General features: G+C 58.7%; 1 protein-coding gene across 9 annotated transcripts in view; it reads left to right on the top strand.

The window, feature by feature from the left end:
• DLG3 (discs large MAGUK scaffold protein 3) overlaps positions 1 to 17,825 on the top strand; it is a 78,221-nt gene that overhangs the window by 51,585 nt on the left and 8,811 nt on the right. For 7 of the 9 annotated variants that reach the window (XM_086469917.1, XM_086469918.1, XM_086469916.1 and 4 more), the window contains 9 exons: positions 106 to 275; positions 632 to 768; positions 1,090 to 1,234; positions 1,387 to 1,546; positions 6,147 to 6,303; positions 6,701 to 6,803; positions 12,556 to 12,670; positions 16,415 to 16,591; positions 17,287 to 17,362. In XM_086469917.1, the coding sequence (XP_086326043.1) occupies positions 106 to 275; positions 632 to 768; positions 1,090 to 1,234; positions 1,387 to 1,546; positions 6,147 to 6,303; positions 6,701 to 6,803; positions 12,556 to 12,670; positions 16,415 to 16,591; positions 17,287 to 17,362 (1,240 nt within the window). Of the gene's footprint in view, positions 1 to 105; positions 276 to 631; positions 769 to 1,089; positions 1,235 to 1,386; positions 1,547 to 6,146; positions 6,304 to 6,700; positions 6,804 to 12,555; positions 12,671 to 16,414; positions 16,592 to 17,286; positions 17,363 to 17,825 lie in introns of those variants that run through there. The other 2 variants (XM_086469924.1, XM_086469925.1) reach the window with 2 other exon arrangements.

Here is a 17,825-nt window from a genome sequence, read left to right as displayed (position 1 = left end):
GCACAAGGGTTTGCATGGCTGGAGGAGGCTGGCAGAGGTGTCCAGAGGAGGGTGGCACAGACTGGTGCTTCCCCAGGGAAGCTCAGGGCCACACTGTGCCCTCAGGGTGAACGACTGCGTGCTGCGGGTGAACGACGTGGACGTCTCTGAGGTAGTGCACAGCAAAGCCGTGGAGGCCCTGAAGGAAGCGGGCCCCGTGGTGCGGCTCGTGGTGCGCCGCCGGCAGCCCCCGCCAGAGACCATCATGGAGGTCAACCTGATGAAGGGCCCCAAAGGTGAACCCCTCACTCTGCTCACAGGACCAGGGTGCCCTGCTGCCCCATGGGACGGTGTGGGGTGACCCCCCCGGTGTGGGATGCCATGGGGTGCAAGGCAGAATCACGGGGATGTGGGATGCGAGGTGGCACCGCCATGGTGCAGGATATCACAGGCTGGCCCAGCAGCATGGGATGCTATGGGGTATGGGTTGCAGTGCACGGTGGCTGGGCTGTCCCCACACAGCAGCAGGGTGGCCCATTGCCTGCTGGGTTTGGGGCAGGGTGGGAAGCCCAGAGAGGCAGAGGGGCTGTGGTGCCAGGCCGGGGCTCCTTCCATCCATCTGTCCCTCACCTGCCCTCTCGCTCCCCCTCAGGCCTGGGGTTCAGCATCGCAGGGGGCATCGGGAACCAGCATATCCCTGGGGACAACAGCATCTACATCACCAAGATCATCGAGGGAGGTGCTGCCCAGAAGGACGGGCGCCTGCAGATCGGTGACCGGCTGCTTGCGGTAAGCCCCATGCCCGCAGACAGCTACAAAGTGAAGCCAGGCAGTCTCTGCCGTGCCACGGTGCTGATCCTGAACCCCAGCACCCCTCCCACCTTAGGCAGCCTCGCTCCCCTTCCCTGGGGTCCCCGCTGGGATAGTGCTCTGGGAGGTGCATGTGCAGCACCAGCTGCAGGTGGGAGGGCCAAACCCATGGAGTCAGGACCCTGTCTCTGGAGCTACTATGGCATCTACCCTTTGGGACACCGCTCCGCTCCCACAGGGCTGAAGTGGCCCCTGCTTTCCTGCCTGCAGCCCTGTTACCCAGCCCTTTCCCTCCGGCAGGTGAATAACACAAACCTGCAGGACGTGAGGCATGAGGAGGCAGTGGCTGCCCTGAAGAACACCTCTGACATGGTGTACCTGAAAGTGGCCAAGCCCGGCAACATCCACCTCAACGACATGTACGCGCCCCCCGACTACGCCAGCAGTACGTACGCCGCCAGCCACTGGCACAGCAGCCCAGGCACCGGAGGACTGGGGGGGACAGAGCGTGCTGGGGCGGTGGGCAATTCTGGGCTGGTCTCCACATCCACGTTGCAGATGGATTTCTGGTCCTGACGTCCTTCTCCTCCCCTGCAGCCTTCTCAGCTTTGGCTGACAACCACATAAGCCATAACTCCAGTCTGGGCTACCTCGGCAGCGTTGAGAACAAGCCTGCCTACCCAGTCCCTCCCCAGGTGACTCCGTCCCGGTACTCACCCATCCCTCGGCACATGATAGGGGATGAGGACTTCACCAGGTGAGTACTGGGCATGAGCATCCCTAATCCCTGCTCCTTCTCCTTCCCTCTCTTTCCTTCCCTGGCTGCTTGACTTCATCCCTGCTGCCAAAAGCTCATGTGTGGGTGCATGGTGCAAAGCCTGGGGCCCCTGCAGTGAGCTCTGTGCTCACTCCCCATGAGACCAGCACGGCTGTGTCACTCCTTGGCTCGCTGCATCCCCTCCTTCCCCGTTCCCCCTCCTGCTCCGCCCTGAGCCTTACATATCTACATTCCAGTTTTGTTACTTGTTTTATAATAACTGGAATATAAGGTATTCCGTGCCCTTATGGTGCCATCCAGTGCCAGCAGCACCACAGGCTCCCAGCTGGCTCTCCCTAAGCGGGGCCGTGCTGGGAGTGAGGGGCTGGGGGACACAGCTCTGGGTGCAAGTAGGTCTCCTCCTCCCATGCTTACTGAGCCCGGCATCCCAAACCACCTGCACCCAGGTGCCATTTCATGGGCTGCCAGTCCCGGGCTTGACAGCCTCCTGCACAGCCCTGGCACAGTCCCCTTTTCCCCACTAGCACCATTCACGCTGCACAAACAGGTTTGTTTCCTGAACCCAGGAAATAAAGAGGAGCACAAGGGAGATGTTGCTCCTAAACACAGTGTAAAACTTCTCCAAAGCCTCATGCTGAGGACGGGAGAGCAAGACCTGGCTGGTCCTGCTCTACTTGCCTGGGCTCACAGCTTTTCCTCTGCTTGCAACAGCCTCAGGGCTAATGCTGAGCCTGCTCCAGGTTTGATATCGCCAGGGCTGTAGGGCTTATGCAGTATTCTTAGGACTGACACTTGGGTTAGGCTTAGGACTGGCTCTGCAGCTGGGAGCAAGGTCGCAGGCTGGTTTTGGAGTTGCGTTTGCAGTAGAAGATGCTGAAGCCTTGGCTGGGATTGTCCAGTTCTGCAGGGTGCTGGCAGATGCTGGAGCTGGAGACCCAGCATCTTGCCACCCAGTGTCAGGTCCGCTGTCCTGCTGGAGAGTGGCTGCACTCACCTTTGTCACGGAGATTTCTTGCTTCTTGGTGCTCGGCTGTGGCCGGATACTTCTGCGCACCATGACTTGTGCAGCACTGGCCTCCGCCCGTGCCCCATCTTTCCTACATGGTCTCAGCGCCAATGATGCCAGCTCAACAGCCTGTTCCTGGCACTATGTCCTCACTGGGTGTAGCCACTCCTGTGCTGTCAGGGTACTGGGGGATGATGCCACACGCAGGAGCAGTGCTTTCTGCCATTACGTTGCACCACAGAAGTGACTCAGTCCCAGTGCTTGGGAAATGCACCATCTGTTTCTCGCCAGGGACGCCGGTCCCACCAGGGGTTCCTTCCTACATGCACCAACATCCTTATTTGCGGGCCAGAGAGCAGAGAGAGCAGCCCAGCCCAGGCTGGACACCGCCCAGTGGCAATGGCACGGCAATGGCTCAGCGGTGGCTTGGCAGTGGTCCTGGTGCAGCATGTGCTGGTGGCCGCTAGAGGATGGTGCTGCTTTGCGGAGGGCCCCGCTGCAGACAAGCTGGCACCGTTCGGCCACTGTCCCCAGCCACAGCACCCTGCTCCCCGCCGGATTCGCAGCCTGCAGTGGGCTCAGCACCTCCCTCGTCCATCCCAAGGCACCATTGAAAACGTCATGTGTATCACTGACCTCCTAGGACAGCTTCATCGCTGCAGGTCTGTTGGCTCATGCATCACCAAGATTGTGCGCTGGGACTAGTGTGCTCCAAATGCATCTTACTGGTGTGGGGAAAGGCAGTGATTTCCCTGAAAAAGCAGCTATCTCCCAAGAGGCTCCTGCCAGACATTCTCCAGGAGAAGCAGAGGTCCTGGCCTGGATCCAGTAGCAAGCCTCTTCCCCTCCCAGGGGCATAACTGCTGCTGCAGACGTGGACATGACTCCAGTGACCCCCATGTCCTGCAGCACCCAGGGCTGGCGACCAGGGCATCTGTTTTCTAATGAGCTCCACCACTGCAACCCAGAGCTGTCACAGCCCCACAGGATCCCCACAGTTGCTCTTTGCTGAGGTCCCAGTGTTAACACTGCAATGTCAGCATGAGATTTGCCTGAAGAATCCATGTCCTGCCTCCTGGGATGAGGATGGAAGTGGAGAGTGCGTGTCAGGGCTGAGACCTGAGATGTACCTGTCTGGGGCTTCATTTCCTCTCCTTGGTTCTTGGTAGTGTCTCTCTACCTTCCACCAAACCGTCTGGTCCTTATAGGTACTGGAGATGCTCCCCACCCTGGGCTGAGTTGAGGTGGTGATTCCTGCACTCTGCTTGGGCAGCAGCAAAACCCAAGGGGTAGGGCAGGTTCATCAGCTGGTTGGAGACAGGGCTTGCAGACCCAGAAATCTAACCTATTTCTTCCCCTGGGAGAGCTCTTACCCCAGGCAGAGCTTTGCTCCAGAAGGACTGATGGCTGCAGTCCTCCCTGCCCCTCACAACTGCCCCTGGTGACATCCTGAGGGCTTGGGGCTGAGCCTTTTTTGACCCCAATGGCGTTTCCATGGTGTTTCCCTGGTCTCCTGCTGCATCCCAGCCCCACACTGTGGTCCAGCCGAGTCCTGAGCCCTCTTAGCTCCGAGCTGGAATGCATCCAAAGGCTATAAGGATAAAGCAGGTATTTTCTGGAGGTCACAAAGCGTATTCAGCCTCTGCCCCATCAGAAATGTGTAGCTGGAGTTATGACTATGGTGTACATCTGCGTTCGAAGGCAAGGGGCTGCGGCAATGCATGGTGTATGTGGAGCTGCAGGCACGGGGAGCTGGGCTGCGAATTTGCCCTCGCTTGGGTTCTTCCCTAGTTGGGGCCATGCTGTCTGTGTCTGCAGGGGCAGGAAGGAGGTAAGTGCACAGGGTCTAGCAAAAGGAAAGCGTCATCCTTTCAGGCTTCCATAAAAAACCCTGTGTTCCGCTCAGGGTGTGCGGGCTGGGGAAGCTGACTGTCCTGCAGCTAGCAAGAGGCAGAGACAGGCAGCATGGGGCAGCCGTGGCACAGAGAATTCAGAATATTCCTGGCCCGCATGCTTCCCAGGCAGTGCCACCAGCAGAGCCTGCCATGCTGAAATGTACACCATCAATGTCTCATAATCAATGTCCTACAGGGGACAGGACATTCCTGTCCCCTTCCAGGCAGCAGCGAGGCCACAGGAGCAAATGTGACCAGAGGTAGAGGACTGGGATACTGCTGTGCCTGGTGGGAGGCTTGGGGATGGGGAGAGGAGCAGCTGGGAGAGCCAGGAGGGCAGGGCTGTGCTGAGCCCAGGGTCTGGGCAGGGCAGGAGCCCACCAAGACCCTCTTGCAAGGCATCCTGCACTTCTGTCTGTCCGTCTCCTGCTCCTTATAAGGTGGTTGCCTGGAGCTAAGTGACATTTGGCCCATCAGGACTCCAGCATTGGGAAGGATGGTGGGAGACTTTTTCTGGGGTGCTGGCACATGTCCCTGGAGGTAAATCCTGCCACCTACATCCATGAAAGCACCAAAACCTTCCCCCATTGACCAAGATGATGGCAGTGATGCTCCAGCCTGGCCTGGCGGAGTCTGAAAAAGGTGTTTTCTTGCAAGGGTGGCCTGGGAGCATGCTGCCATGCTGCAGAGCTTCGTGCTGTCTGCTCAGCCAAACTTTTCCCCTGGGTCCCAGCTCTGGTCATGCTACCTGAGTCCTGCTCCTTCCCTGGCTGTTGCTGGCTGGACCAGTGCCCTAGGGTCCCCTTAGCACAAGTCTGGCAGCATTTTAGGGTCTATTGCGGGTGCCCTCAACCAGTGCCGTGCCTGGGGCTCCAGCATCTCTCCTACCATGTCTCAGAGATCTCCCTCTGCTCCCCGGCAGATGCAGGGTTGATCAGGCTGCTGAGCTCACTAGCAGGTCTTTGGTCTTTGTGGCACCCACTGGAGTGCCCAGGATCCAGCCAGTCAGCACAGCAGATGACCTGTTGGTCCCCATTGTCGTGTTGGCTGACAATCACCACCAGCCTGTGCTAATTGTCTGGCATCATTTATTCCTTCTTATTTTAATCCAGCACTTGAGCCGGGAGCTGCCATTGTTCCCATCAGGCTTGGGTATTTTTTTCCCAGACGAAAATTGACACGGGATTTTTGCGATGCCAGGCCATCTTTCTGCCTTTGCCTGCCTGTTGTTTGACCTGTGAAAGAATTCAGTCATCACTGAAAAATTTAGGACTTCCGTTGAGCTGCACAGGGCCTGCGGCATGGAGGTGCATGGGGTTGCAGGCACACTTGCCATGCTGCACAGGTGTGGAAAAGTTTGATCCCCCTACCCTGGCACGGCTGTGCCATCGTCTATGACCAGGCTTGTGGCATTTGATGCCGCCTCACAGTCCAATGTTTCCATGCATGATTTCACAGTGGATATTCTGTCTCTGTCCATGCTCTGTCACTTGTGCGACTGCCTGCACCTCTCCCAGTTTATCAGCCTCCTCAGTGTTGAGGGCTGAGTCACGCCAGGTCACACTCGGGGTGACTGCAGCCCTGCTGGTGTGCTAGGAAGCCCAAGCACAGCCAACCCTGACACCAGTTTCAGTGCTACTCATCCTGATGTCTCCGTGTCCCATATCTGTCTTGCCAGGGAGCCCCGGAAAATCATCCTGCACAAAGGCTCCACCGGTCTGGGCTTCAACATCGTCGGAGGGGAAGATGGTGAGGGGATCTTTGTGTCCTTCATCCTGGCCGGAGGCCCTGCCGATCTCAGCGGGGAGCTGCGGAGGGGAGACCGCATCCTTTCGGTGAGTCGGTGGGGACATCTGCTATCCCTCCACGGCCTCCCACAGTCCCAGGCAGGCATCTCCAGGACACCTGTCCACTGCCACCCGGGATACAGTTCGTCAGGCTCCATCCCCAGTGCCGGTGTGGACGTGGTCCCTGGGTGCGTAGAATCGGAGCAGCAGCCTGCGCGGGCCGGCTACCGGGGATGCCAGTAATAGAGATGCTGGTACTGCGGATGCCGGTACCAGGCATGGTACTGGGGGCACAGGAGCTGGGTGACGAGGCACGGAGGGTGTGGGTACCGTGGGTACCGGTACAGGGGCGGGGGCAGCGGTGCCGAGGGCTGGGGCGCAGGGCGGACCCGGTGGGTGCAAGCGCCCGTCGGTGCTGTCCAGCGGAGCGGCGCTTTCCCGGCAGGTGAACGGCGTGAACCTCCGCAACGCCACCCATGAGCAGGCGGCGGCGGCGCTGAAGCGGGCGGGGCAGACGGTGACGATCGTCGCGCAGTACCGGCCCGAAGGTACCGCCGGCGGGAACGGGGACCGGAGCGGGGGCGGGGCGCCGCATGCAGATGAGGGGGGCGGAGCGGTGGCTGGCGCGCGGATCGGGAGGCCGGGACGGGGGGTGGCGGGTGAGGGGCCGATTGGCCTGGGGCGTGGCCTGGGGGGAGGTGCGGGCGCCAATTGGCGGGGGGGGCGGGGCGGTGTCGTCCCGCCGGCAGTGCTTGCGCGGCTTTGTGTGCGGGCCGGGCGGCTTTGAGGCTGCTGCCGGGGGCGCCGCCGCTCCCCCCCCCCCCCCCCCTCCCCCCCCCCCCAGCCTGCAGGTGAGCGGAGCTCCGCCGACCTCCCCCGCGCCTCCCTGGCCCCGCGGCTGGGGGCCTCGCCGGGAGCGGGTTCGTCTCCGGGGGGGGGGGAGGTCGGTCGGTCTGTTTGCCGGAGGGCGTCGCCGCGAGGCTCCGCTCGGTGAGGTCCCGTGGGCCTTACTGAGGACGGGGGGTTCCGGAGGGGCTTGCGGGTGCGGCGGCCGCCCCTCCTCTTGGGGGGTGGCTTCCTTACTCCCAATGCTGTGGGCTTTCGGGGACCCGCCTGTGACCACGGGGCCGTGGGACTGGAACCGGGGCCTCGGTGCTGGGGGGGGCGGGGCTCGTCCTCGCCTGCGAGCATCCCGCCTGCCGCGCTGCCTCAACTACTGCCTTTCGTTTAGCGCTGGCAAAGGCGGCCGGTGGTCCCGCATGGGGCACCAGTGGCCGCGGGAAGGGAGCTCGTAGCTGCCTACCGAAACCCTCCCCGGGCTGGCGGGGCTGAAGCCTCCCCTGTGGGCTGGAAGAGCGAGCGCTGGGGAGGGCACCCCGTCGGCGAGCGAGGGGCTAGGTGCTGCTCCTGGGGCTGCTGCCACGCTGTTGCCGTGTCCCGAGTGCCAGAATATGGCAATTCACGTCCTCCGATGAAGGTATCTGTCCTGGGCACAGCTGCTTTTCTTTCCCGGCAGCTCTGATCCTCTCCGCTGAGGCCAGCGTGCCACCCCTCATATCTGCCCTTTGCCTTCTGTCTCCTTGGTGGCATTGCTGGGCAGTGTCCTGAGGGTTCTTATCCCCACTGTTCCTCCTTCATCCCATGGTAGAGGCCGTTGGGATGCAGAGCCATTAGTGCTGCTCAGAGGTGTGCTGTGGGTGTGGGGTTTGTTTGTTTTGGCTTTTTTTTTTTTTCTTTCTTTCCAGGAAGCACTTAACGTTCTTGTATTTCTGGCTCCCTTTGCCACTAGAAATTTGGCAAAGGCGCCAACTCAAGAGTGGTTCCTAAATGTCAGACAGGACAAAATGTTTTGAAACTCCTTTAGACCAAGGCTGAAACGTCAGTGCTTTGTAGCCGGTGGCTTTCCAGGTCCATGATGGCTCTTGGCACGTGCAGGCAGCAGCACCTGGCACACGGGCTGCAGCCATCCTGGGAGGCAGCATTGCTGCTGTGAAACAGACTGTTTTATCTTGGGAGTTGACTTCTGTGCTCCAGAGCCTTGAAGGCCTGGGAGCCAAGGAGAAAGGTCTCCCTGGCTGGTGTGAGCCTCAGGTGCAGGTGAGGCTGGGTCCCCTCAAGGGGACACGTGCTCACAAATGTTTGCTTTTTCTATGTGCATCGTGCCTGTGGAAAAAGAGCTGGATTGTAGGATGCTCAAAGGAGACGCTGGCGGAAAGGGGCTTTGAGATGTTCCTCCCTCTAGCAGAGGTGGAGGATGGCACCTGTCTCTCATATGCAAGCATGGGTAGGGCTTGCCTGTGGGATGCTGAATGAGTGCACTCGTGCTCTGCATCTGACCTCACTGGGGCTCCGAGGAGCAGGGAGGCTGCTTACGCAGGCCTTGGGGGATGAGGTGCCCTCCGTGTTGGGTCCTGCCAGGCACTAGGAGTGGAAAGAAGCAAAGACAAAATTGGGGGAAGGATAGAAAGAGGAGCTGCTGTCCTGCTTTTCTTCTGACCGCCTGTACCTGGCACAGTGCCTCTGACCACTGCTGTGTGCTATCGAGGAGGAGGAGGCTGCTCCCTGTGATGGTGCCTCTGAGCTGTTTGTGAGGTCCCTTCCCTTTGAACAGTTCTCCCCCTGACCTTTGCCTGCTGCTGTCACCATCATTTGGGTTTATCAATTCCCGCTCCTCACACTCCACGCAACAAAGCCTTGGTATTCCTCACTGGAAAATACAAAAAATCACCTGATGGCATTTCTGTGAGCTGGCCACTGAAAGGGAAGCATGAGGGCTGCATGGTGACTTTTAAAGGCCTCCAAGCTTTCCCTATGGCTGTGCTCCGTTCCACTCACCTGAGTCTGCAACACATGTGCCCTGTGCAGGGAGGTGTCTAGTTTAACCCCATAGCTGGAAGGCATGCAGGGTCAGGGCAATAAAATGCTGGGCTGGAGGGGAAGGATGGAGCTGGGGATAGTTTTTGCAGGTGGCTGGGCTGGAGCTCTGCTGATAGCCCAGTGGAGCTGGCCTGGCCCTGGACAAGTGGGTTTGTGTGCCAGAGAGAGCAGGACATGCACACGAGGCTTTATGCATGCTTGCAGGTTGTTTTCCCATGCAGCTCCCCTTCCTGCCAGCACCTTCTCCCCTTGCACTCTCTCCTGATGCCCAGAAATCAACTGGAGACCTACTGTCATCTTGGCACCACTGGGTGTATTTGCAGATGCACCATACGAGCATGTGCTGGTGCTGGGGATCCTCGGTGCAGGCAGGCGATCCCTGCCTGATCTTAATGGCCTGCGACCTGCATGCACTCAAGCATGCAGGGCTATGTCCTGCTCCCGGTGCCGAGCTCACTCCGCATTGCAGGATCAGGCCCAGCTCTGGGAGTACCTGCACCCTAGGAAGAGAAAAGCGTCAGGAGGGTAGAGTGGTGGTTTTATAGAGTTGCTGAGTGGGAACAGCAAATGTCCTGTCCCTCCTGGCGTGTGGTGCAGCACCATGGTGGCACTTGCGGCAAGAGATGCTTGGTCACCTGTTGCATATTTTTCAGTCTTGATAAGTGTGTCCTGAGTCTGTCCCCACCTGGGTCCCGTGGGAATGTCAGGGAGGTGGGCATCCGCTGTGGCTCACCTTCCCACTGTGCTGTGGACAAGTTTCCCGGACAAGTTTCGTCTGTGCGGGAGATCTACTTCCAGGGTGTGAAGGCAACGTGGCTGTGAGCCAGGGAGTAAAGGCAGGCGCTGCTTGCTGTGGGGGTTATTTGCTGGTAATTGTCTTGGAGGCTGCTCTAGCATACAGATAAGGGGGGCAGCGGTAGCAGCTGGGAGCATCCCAGGGTAACCTTGCCTCCCCTGTGCTGGGAGGAAGGTTTGCTTTTGGGGCTGGCTGCTCCTCTGCCCTGCGCCCTACCGCAGTTGTAGTGAGCATGTGTTGGTGGCTCCTTGGGAGACCCTTCCTAGGATGGGATTATATTTGCTCTCTGGGCGATAAAGCCAGAGCAGCCCATGTGTTGTTCATCAGTTTGTTGTATCCAGCCTGGCTTGTGCTTCTTGTTATGCCGGCAGGCTTTTGCCAGCCCCTCCAAGCAGCATGACTGCTCCAGCAAAATTTGGAAAGTCCCAGTACCCTGGCTGAGGTGGGGGCATTTGAGAGCTCTGCCCTTGGGTTGCATGAAGGGGATGCAGTTGCTGCCAGGGCAGCGGCACACAAAGATTGCCCTCCCACCATCCCCGCCCTGATGCCAGTGGCAGCTAAACTTGCTTCTGCTCTTTGCTACCTGCCTGATCCCAGGCCATGTGTCCTCCGCAGTGGACTTCTCATGGAGAAGGGTGTTGCGGGAGGGATGTGAGCCCATCTGGCAGGGAGCAGTGGTCCTCTCAGTGTGTTGTGTGCAGAGAGTCTGTGCCCCTGGTGCGGTTTGGGATGACTCTGCTGGGGACAGGGCTTGTACCACCCAGCTCAGCAGCTTTCTGGGGGAAATAAATAGCTTTCTGTACCAAAGAGGGTTTACACAGCAGCTGTACTCACTTCTGAGGGATGCTCACCTAAGAGCTCATGGGCATCCTGGGGCAGAATGAGCTGTGCCACAGATGCCGTGGTCTACCCCGGTGTGGTGCGAGAGATGCAGGGTGGGATGAAGCTCACCTCCTTCTGCCAGGAGCTCCTTAAAACCCTGGCGCAGGTCAGCAAGTGCAACAGTGCTGCTTTGGTGTCAGAATTCACTTTTCTTATAAAATAAGCCTTGCCCATGCCTGGCCACTTCTGCATTTCCCTCTGCTAGCAGGAAGGCAGGCGTGGGTAGTGGGTGCCCCTTGGCATGGGGCAGCCAGGGTCAGCGGGGGTCTGGTGACCTTTGCATGAAGCAGCTAACCCTGCCTGGCGTGTGGCACCTCTGCATGTCCTGTGGCAAAGGAAGCAACTTCATGTGGAGCTTCTCTGTGCAATTTGGTGGGTTTTGTGTGTATTGCTTTTTTTTTAAGTCTTTAAGTAAAAATGCATCTTTGGCAGCTCTGTGTGGGAGGGGGATGCCCAATCAGGTCCAGCTGCAGAGTGTGAAGGGCTGGAAAGTCAGGAAATGCCAAACTGCACTGCAGCCCTGCGTGCATCTGCAGTGAGTTGCCTCTCCCCTTGCACAGTGAGGGTCTGGCTCTCAAACGCAGCCCACAGTGCATTTCTCAGCAGTGTGTTGTTCCGGCTACATCTCTGCTCTGCAGCTCTGCAGGCCAGGCAGCAGCTTGCATAACCCCTTGCACTGCTGCGGCTCCACTCTGCAGCGAGTACTTGCCTCCACTGCTGCACACCAGTTCACAAGAAAAAAAAAAAAGGCAAAAAACAAACCAACCCAAACCACATCTAAACTGCTGGGTCGTGGAGAAGGCTTTCCAAGCAAGTCTTACAGCAGAGGTGAGACTGGTCCCCTCTCACCAGAACGTGGGGACGTAACTGCAGAATGTACCCAGGGAAAAAAATTCAAGGGTACTGGGTGAGAACTGCCAGGGGGGACTGTGGCAGTGCCAGCAGCTTCCCTGGTGCCACAGTGCCACGATTGCTCGCTGCCCTGCCAGCCTTCCCCAGTCGGCCTTCGGTAAGTGAGGCCGGTGCCTCCACCCTCTGCTTGCCGGCCCGACCTTTACACCCGGCTGAAGGTCAGGCTGGCGTGGTGGCAGGCGCCAGGGTGGCGGCTGCTTCCATCCAGCCACAGAGCAGGGAGGTGGCAGCGGCTTCTGGAGGGTCCCCTGGCTCCTCCTGTGGGTATCTGCTGACGGGATGTAGGAGGGAAAGGTGAATTCCTCTTCCCTGTTCCCCTTCTCTGTGGGACTGTGCTTTGCCTCCCCCTTCCCCACACCTGCTGGGGAGAGGGGCTCTGCTGCCAGCAGAGCAGTGGGTGGGGACCCCCTGATGGCTGTGGTCGTGCTTTGCTGCTCCAACCCATGGGTGGTCTCCTGGAGGGGCTCCTTTCTTGGCTCATTTTGAACCGCTCTTTAGGTCAGTGGCTTGCTGGGCCCTGCCCAGCTGTTCCTTCACTGAGCTGCAGCTCAGTAGCAGTAGAGGTCTCAGCAGCCCTGGCCTGAGCAGGGGTTTGGGGTGGGTCTGGGAGCAGCCAGTGCCCTGCCTGCTTCAGATGCCCAGCCTGGACTTCTGCAGGGTGCTGCAGCCTCTTTGGCTTCATCCTCCTTCATGTGCAGGGACGGACAGGCTCAGATGCCCCACAGACAGGCTGTCATTGCCTCTCTCAGCACTTAATCAGTTGCACCCCACTTGGTGCGGGTGAGTGGCTCGGGGGCAGCTCCTGCCTGCACTGACCACCTCTCTCCCCACAGAGTACAGCCGCTTCGAGTCAAAGATCCATGACCTGAGAGAGCAGATGATGAACAGCAGCATGAGCTCCGGCTCCGGCTCACTCCGGACGAGTGAGAAGAGATCTCTGTATGTCCGGTAAGGCTCAGCCTCCTGTGCCTGTCCCCTTACTCCAGGTAGATGGAGGCAGGTAGGATGGACATATCCCCACTGTGCAGGATGCAGGGTGGGATGGTTCAGCCTGGACTGTGCAGCACCTCTGTGGATGGGTGTTTCGGAGGCCAGGGAAGTGAGTGTGATAGATGCCTTGTGAAGCTCAGCGGGTGCAGCAGGGAGAGCAGTGTTTTTGCACTGGTTCACTGGGGCTGGGTGCTCTGCACTTGAGTGCCTCGTTTAAGGACTGTTCCACTTTGGAAAGCACTGGTGTCTCTACAGAGCCCTGGGCAGCTGCTGCCCAGGCTGACCCACTGGGGACCACTGGGAAATGCTGGGCATCCAGTGCCACTTCTGCCCCAGGCAGCTCAGGGCAGCATTCAGGGTGTTTTCCTTGAACCACTCCCTGCTAACAGGTTTCTCCCCATCTCCTTCTGCCATTCCTGCAGCAAGATCTGGCTGGAGGGGAGATGAGCTCTTAGGAAGATTATTGCTCTGAGCCCTCGATGTGCTTTTGGTCTGGAGCCAGGCACGGGGCAGGCAGGGGTTAAGCAGCAATGCACCTGTAACTGCAGCAAGTCCTTCTTGCCAGGGCAGCCCCTGCTCGCTGCCTACCTTCTGACACCTCCTGCCCACCACAGCGCGAGGGGGGTGACAGCTAATTAGTAATTTTAACGTGGTAATTAAAATAATCCTGTAAATACTCGCCCTGCACAGCCTGTTGTGGGTGGGGGCTGGCAGGAGCAGGGAATGCTTCTCTTTCCTCATGGGAAGGATGACAAGGGCCAAGGCTGCATCACCCTCAGCCTGCATCACCCGCTGCATGGCTGCTCCATGCAGAGGAGCTTCAGGCTGTTGCTGGACCCAGCACAAGCCCAGCCTAGCAGGAGAGGAGAGCTGTAGCTCTGCGTTCTTGCAATTCATGCCTTCCCGCAGGGCTCTGCAGACATCTTGCTTGATTTAGCATCTTGGGGCTCTGTGCTGTGGGTGTGCAATGAGCTGGGTGCTGTCTTGAATGAATATACTCTTGCTCGTCCTGCCCTTAGGCCCCTGCTGGCCCACAGACACCCTTGTGTGTGGAGCAGGGTTTGGGCTGGGTCGAGTTTGAGTTGAGCCTGCGAGTCTCCTGTTCACTGCCTGGATAGGTGCTGCACATATTGGAGGGTGCCTGCGAGCCAGAGAGCTCCCTGCTACCTGTGTAGCATCTCTCATCTCTTGATGCATGCCTCCACGTGACTTTGGTGGCCTCCGCAGCGCTCTGTTCCCTCACATACACCCAGGTGGCTTCAGGTGGGAGCTGGGCAGCACCTTCCTGAGAGGGTGATCCCAGGGGAGAGCTTTGCCCCAGCATGGCCCTTTCTGACCTTCCCTGGCTATGGCAGCTGCACACCCCACAAATGGGCTTGCGAGAGCTGCCAAGTGCCTGGGCTGCCCCAGCCCTTCTGGGCGGGGTAGTTTCAAGCACAGTTTACCCGAAACCAGCTGAGCTGCTGCACTGCAGACAGGACATCAATTGACTTGCTACCCAACTACTTGAGTCAGCCCTGCAAGGCTGTGTTGCACCCCATGTGCTGTCAAGAGGGCTGGGGCCAGGTACCTGAGTGTCCGCTGGAGCCTATTTGGGGATACTGGTGCTCACCACGTGTTTCAGAGCTGCAGCTGTGCAGCACGGGCAGGGGCGAGGCAGGTTCACATGCTGCCTGCCACCTGCCTGCGCTGCCGCAGGGCGAAGTCCGCTGGTACCAGGGCCGGGCAGGGATGGGGGTCAGGCGGGCGTTGTGCCTAGGCACTGGGAAGAGGCTGTGCCAAGACCCAGGCCCTGCTCCTCTGCCCTCCAGCCAAACCATCTGCGCTCTTGGCTGCTCAGAATGGAGTGACCACACTGACCCCCTGCACCCTGTGTGCCCCAGGGAGCACCCAGCCATAGTGGGTACTGGGTGCTGACACAGTCAGGGGCTGGTCTCCAGGAGCATCATGCCTAAGGGAAGCAAATGCCTCGTTCTTCTGCTTCGCAGGTGTCTGGACACCTTGCACTAATCTTTCTGTGCCTGCCCTGGGATGCCAGTGGCTGCTGCGGGAGGAAGCAGGGAGCCATGGGGCCAGTGCTGCTCTGCAGAGCAGGGTGTGGGCAGGGTGCCCTGCAGCCCGCCTCAGTTCAGGAACCGGCCTGACCAGTTCCCTGGGGCCTTGGCTCATGCTTTTCTCCTGATGGCACTGGCCTTGCAGGGGCCTCCTGGCCACGCATGGCCTTATCTTTTGGCCAGGAGCTGCCTGCGAGTGTTGCTTGCCTCCAGCCAAAGTGCCCTGTGGTGCTTCACTGCCAGCTCCAGCGTGCTGGGGGCTGTACTTGGGTACAGAGGGACTGAGCACAAGAGCTGCCTCAGCCCTGAACAAGCTGGGAAAGGGGGAATGACCTGGTGGCTGGATGTACCTGGACCCATAGGGCTGCATTTGGTCTCATCCCAAAGAGCCCTCCCCGAGCTATGGCGCAGCCCCTCCCCTGCTCAAGACCAGCTGCCTTTACTCAGTCCAAGTGAACTGAAAGGTTTCATTGCCCAGCGTTCCCCTGGCAGTGCTGGAGCAAGGATCTGGCTGAAAAAGCACCCTCCCAGTTCTGCTGCTCCAGGGACATCTGCGACATGGTCCCTGGGCCTGCCCATTTGCACCATGTGCTTTCAGACCCCTTAGGAGTACTCGCAGGGGAAGGGGGTAGTGAGCAGGGCAGAGGGTGTCTCTCCTGGCTGAGGAAGGCTCATTAGTACCAGGATTCGAACAGCAGCCAGACAGTGTTTACAGTGCCTGGGCTCGTGTCGGGCTGGGGGGCGAGCAGGGCCGATGTCCCAGGAGGGAACACAGGAGTTGTGTTGCTGTCAGTGGTGCTTTTAGTGATTGTTCCCTTGGTTTGCTTTCTTGCAAAGTGGATAGATCAAAGCAGACACGGTTTGAGATCTGACATCAGTAGAATAAGTTGCATGTGAAGCTACAGAGAGCAGCTTGTTGGTACGGGCTGCAGTGCTGTGTGCACAGGGAGGGTATTAGTGCTTTTCTAGTTTGAAAAAAATAAATCTGTAGCTGGTTAGTTTAGTATTGAAGATAATTTTAAACTAAATAAACTCTTCTCAGGGGAAATATTTAGGACTCTGAAAAAGATCAGCAGATATAAATACCCTCAGATGTGTTCCTAATTCACAGGCTGTGGACTAACATACCCCTGGACATAAAGTATGTGGTCAGAGCACCCCACGGTCTCTGCCTTCGTGACTGCCCCACCAGCAGTGGGGTCTGATGTTCCGCATCTCACTCCTTGGCTCCGCAGCTGCTGGGGAGGGATGGTGGGGAGCAGCCCAGCACCCCAGCTCCCTGCTGCCCTTCTGCACACTGCTGCTTTCTTGAGGCTGCATGAGCTTCGCCTGCTCACTAACCACAGCCACCTTCAATGTGTCTGTGGTTCGTGTGCCTCTCACAGCTAAGGTCAAGAGCAAGTTGTTTTGGTGCAGCGTCATTGTTCCTGCGTTGCACGCTTCGGGGCTTGTGCTGAGCCTGCCAGTGGGAGGGGTGTGCTGGTGGCTGCATGGCATCACTCACCTTGGTAGGAAACTTCTCCAAAGTTTGAGTTTAAATCCTTTAAGGTATGAAGATGGCAGTGCCCCAAGAGGCTGGCAGTGCTGCTGCCCTCATTACCTATCTGTGCTCTGGGAATGCATCACTCCTCTCTCTGCTCCTCTGCAGAGCCCTTTTTGACTATGACCGGACCCGGGACAGTTGCTTGCCCAGCCAGGGGCTCAGCTTCTCATATGGGGACATCCTGCATGTCATCAATGCCTCCGATGATGAGTGGTGGCAAGCCAGACTTGTCACACCCCATGGTGAGAGCGAGCAGATCGGGGTCATCCCCAGCAAGAAAAGGTGAGTATCCATTAGCAGAAGCTGTCACTCATGGCACCTCCTGGAGCTCCCCAGCCTCTGCAAGCACTGCAGTCCTTGTGGGTCTGCTCAGAGTGGGATCTTCTTGTGGTCCCAGCCCACCTGCCCCTCAATGGCTGTGCAGCATGAAGGGCATCCCAGTTGCAAGCTGGGGTTGCGTGCGGGTCTCCCTGGGGAGATGTTTTCCGAAGCTGTGTGAGACCCCAGGTGCGGAGGGGAGCGCTCAGCCCCCTCTGTGGTCCCTGTCAGGGTGGAGAGCTGGTGTTAGTCTGGGGCTCCAAGTGAGAGCAGAGTTGCAGCAGTGACTTCAGGCCGCTCCTTGTGTCCTCTGACAATCTGCCCAGATCTGTGAGCCGGGTCCCGTGAGACGGGATGTCACAGGGAGCAGAGGAGCTGCTGCCACTGCCTTCAGGTCTGCAGAGCTAGCCCTGTCTCTGTCCTCCATCCCTCCTCTCCCAGGAAGGCTGGCTTGTCCCCTGTCCTGCTTCTGCAGATGCTGGCCTTGGCCAGACACTGGGCAGGTGGCTCCATCTCTGTCTCTCTCTGGGAAAGAGCTGCCCTTCACCAACAAGGCCACCACCCAAGGGTGCGCAGAGCCACCTGGGGAGACAGGCGGGCAGTATGGAGGGTGCATGCACGGGACTAGCAGCTCTTTCTCCCCTTTAATTTCTGATCAGGGTGGAAAAGAAGGAAAGAGCACGGTTGAAAACAGTGAAGTTTCACGCCCGGACTGGCATGATTGAGTCCAACAGGGTAAGTGCGGAGCTGGGTCTCAGCAGGGTGCCCAAGCCAGTAGCTAGCAGGGGCAGGATGAGTCCCAGCAGCCAGAGCTCCCAGTGGGACAGCTGAAGCAATCTCAAAGCAAAGAGCAGCATGACTGGACATGCCCCAGGTCCGCATCTGCTCAGCATGAAAGCTCCGTGACTGTGCAGGGGGTGAGCAGAGGAGCCCGGGATGGTGCGAAAGCGCTGGAGAAGGACCCCTGGTTGGAGTGGTGGGGGAGTAGAGCCCATCTCACTGTGGCCTGTGGCTGGGAGCTGACTGCAGGCAGCTCATGTAGGTGGAGCTAGTTGCCCTCACCCCTTGTGCAGAGCCCTTAGCAATCAGATGAGGAAGGGAGAATGGCCTGACTATCCCAGTAGAGCTGCTGATTGACCCATGAGCTTCCTAGCATTCCTACCACATGTTTTTCTCCATGTTTAATTTTTTTTCCTGC

The sequence above is a fragment of the Leptosomus discolor genome, chromosome 9 (genome assembly GCF_034619465.1).
Source record: "Leptosomus discolor isolate bLepDis1 chromosome 9, bLepDis1.hap2, whole genome shotgun sequence".
NCBI classification, from domain to species: Eukaryota; Metazoa; Chordata; class Aves; order Leptosomiformes; family Leptosomidae; genus Leptosomus; species Leptosomus discolor.
This window is presented reverse-complemented; position numbering and strand designations above follow the sequence as displayed.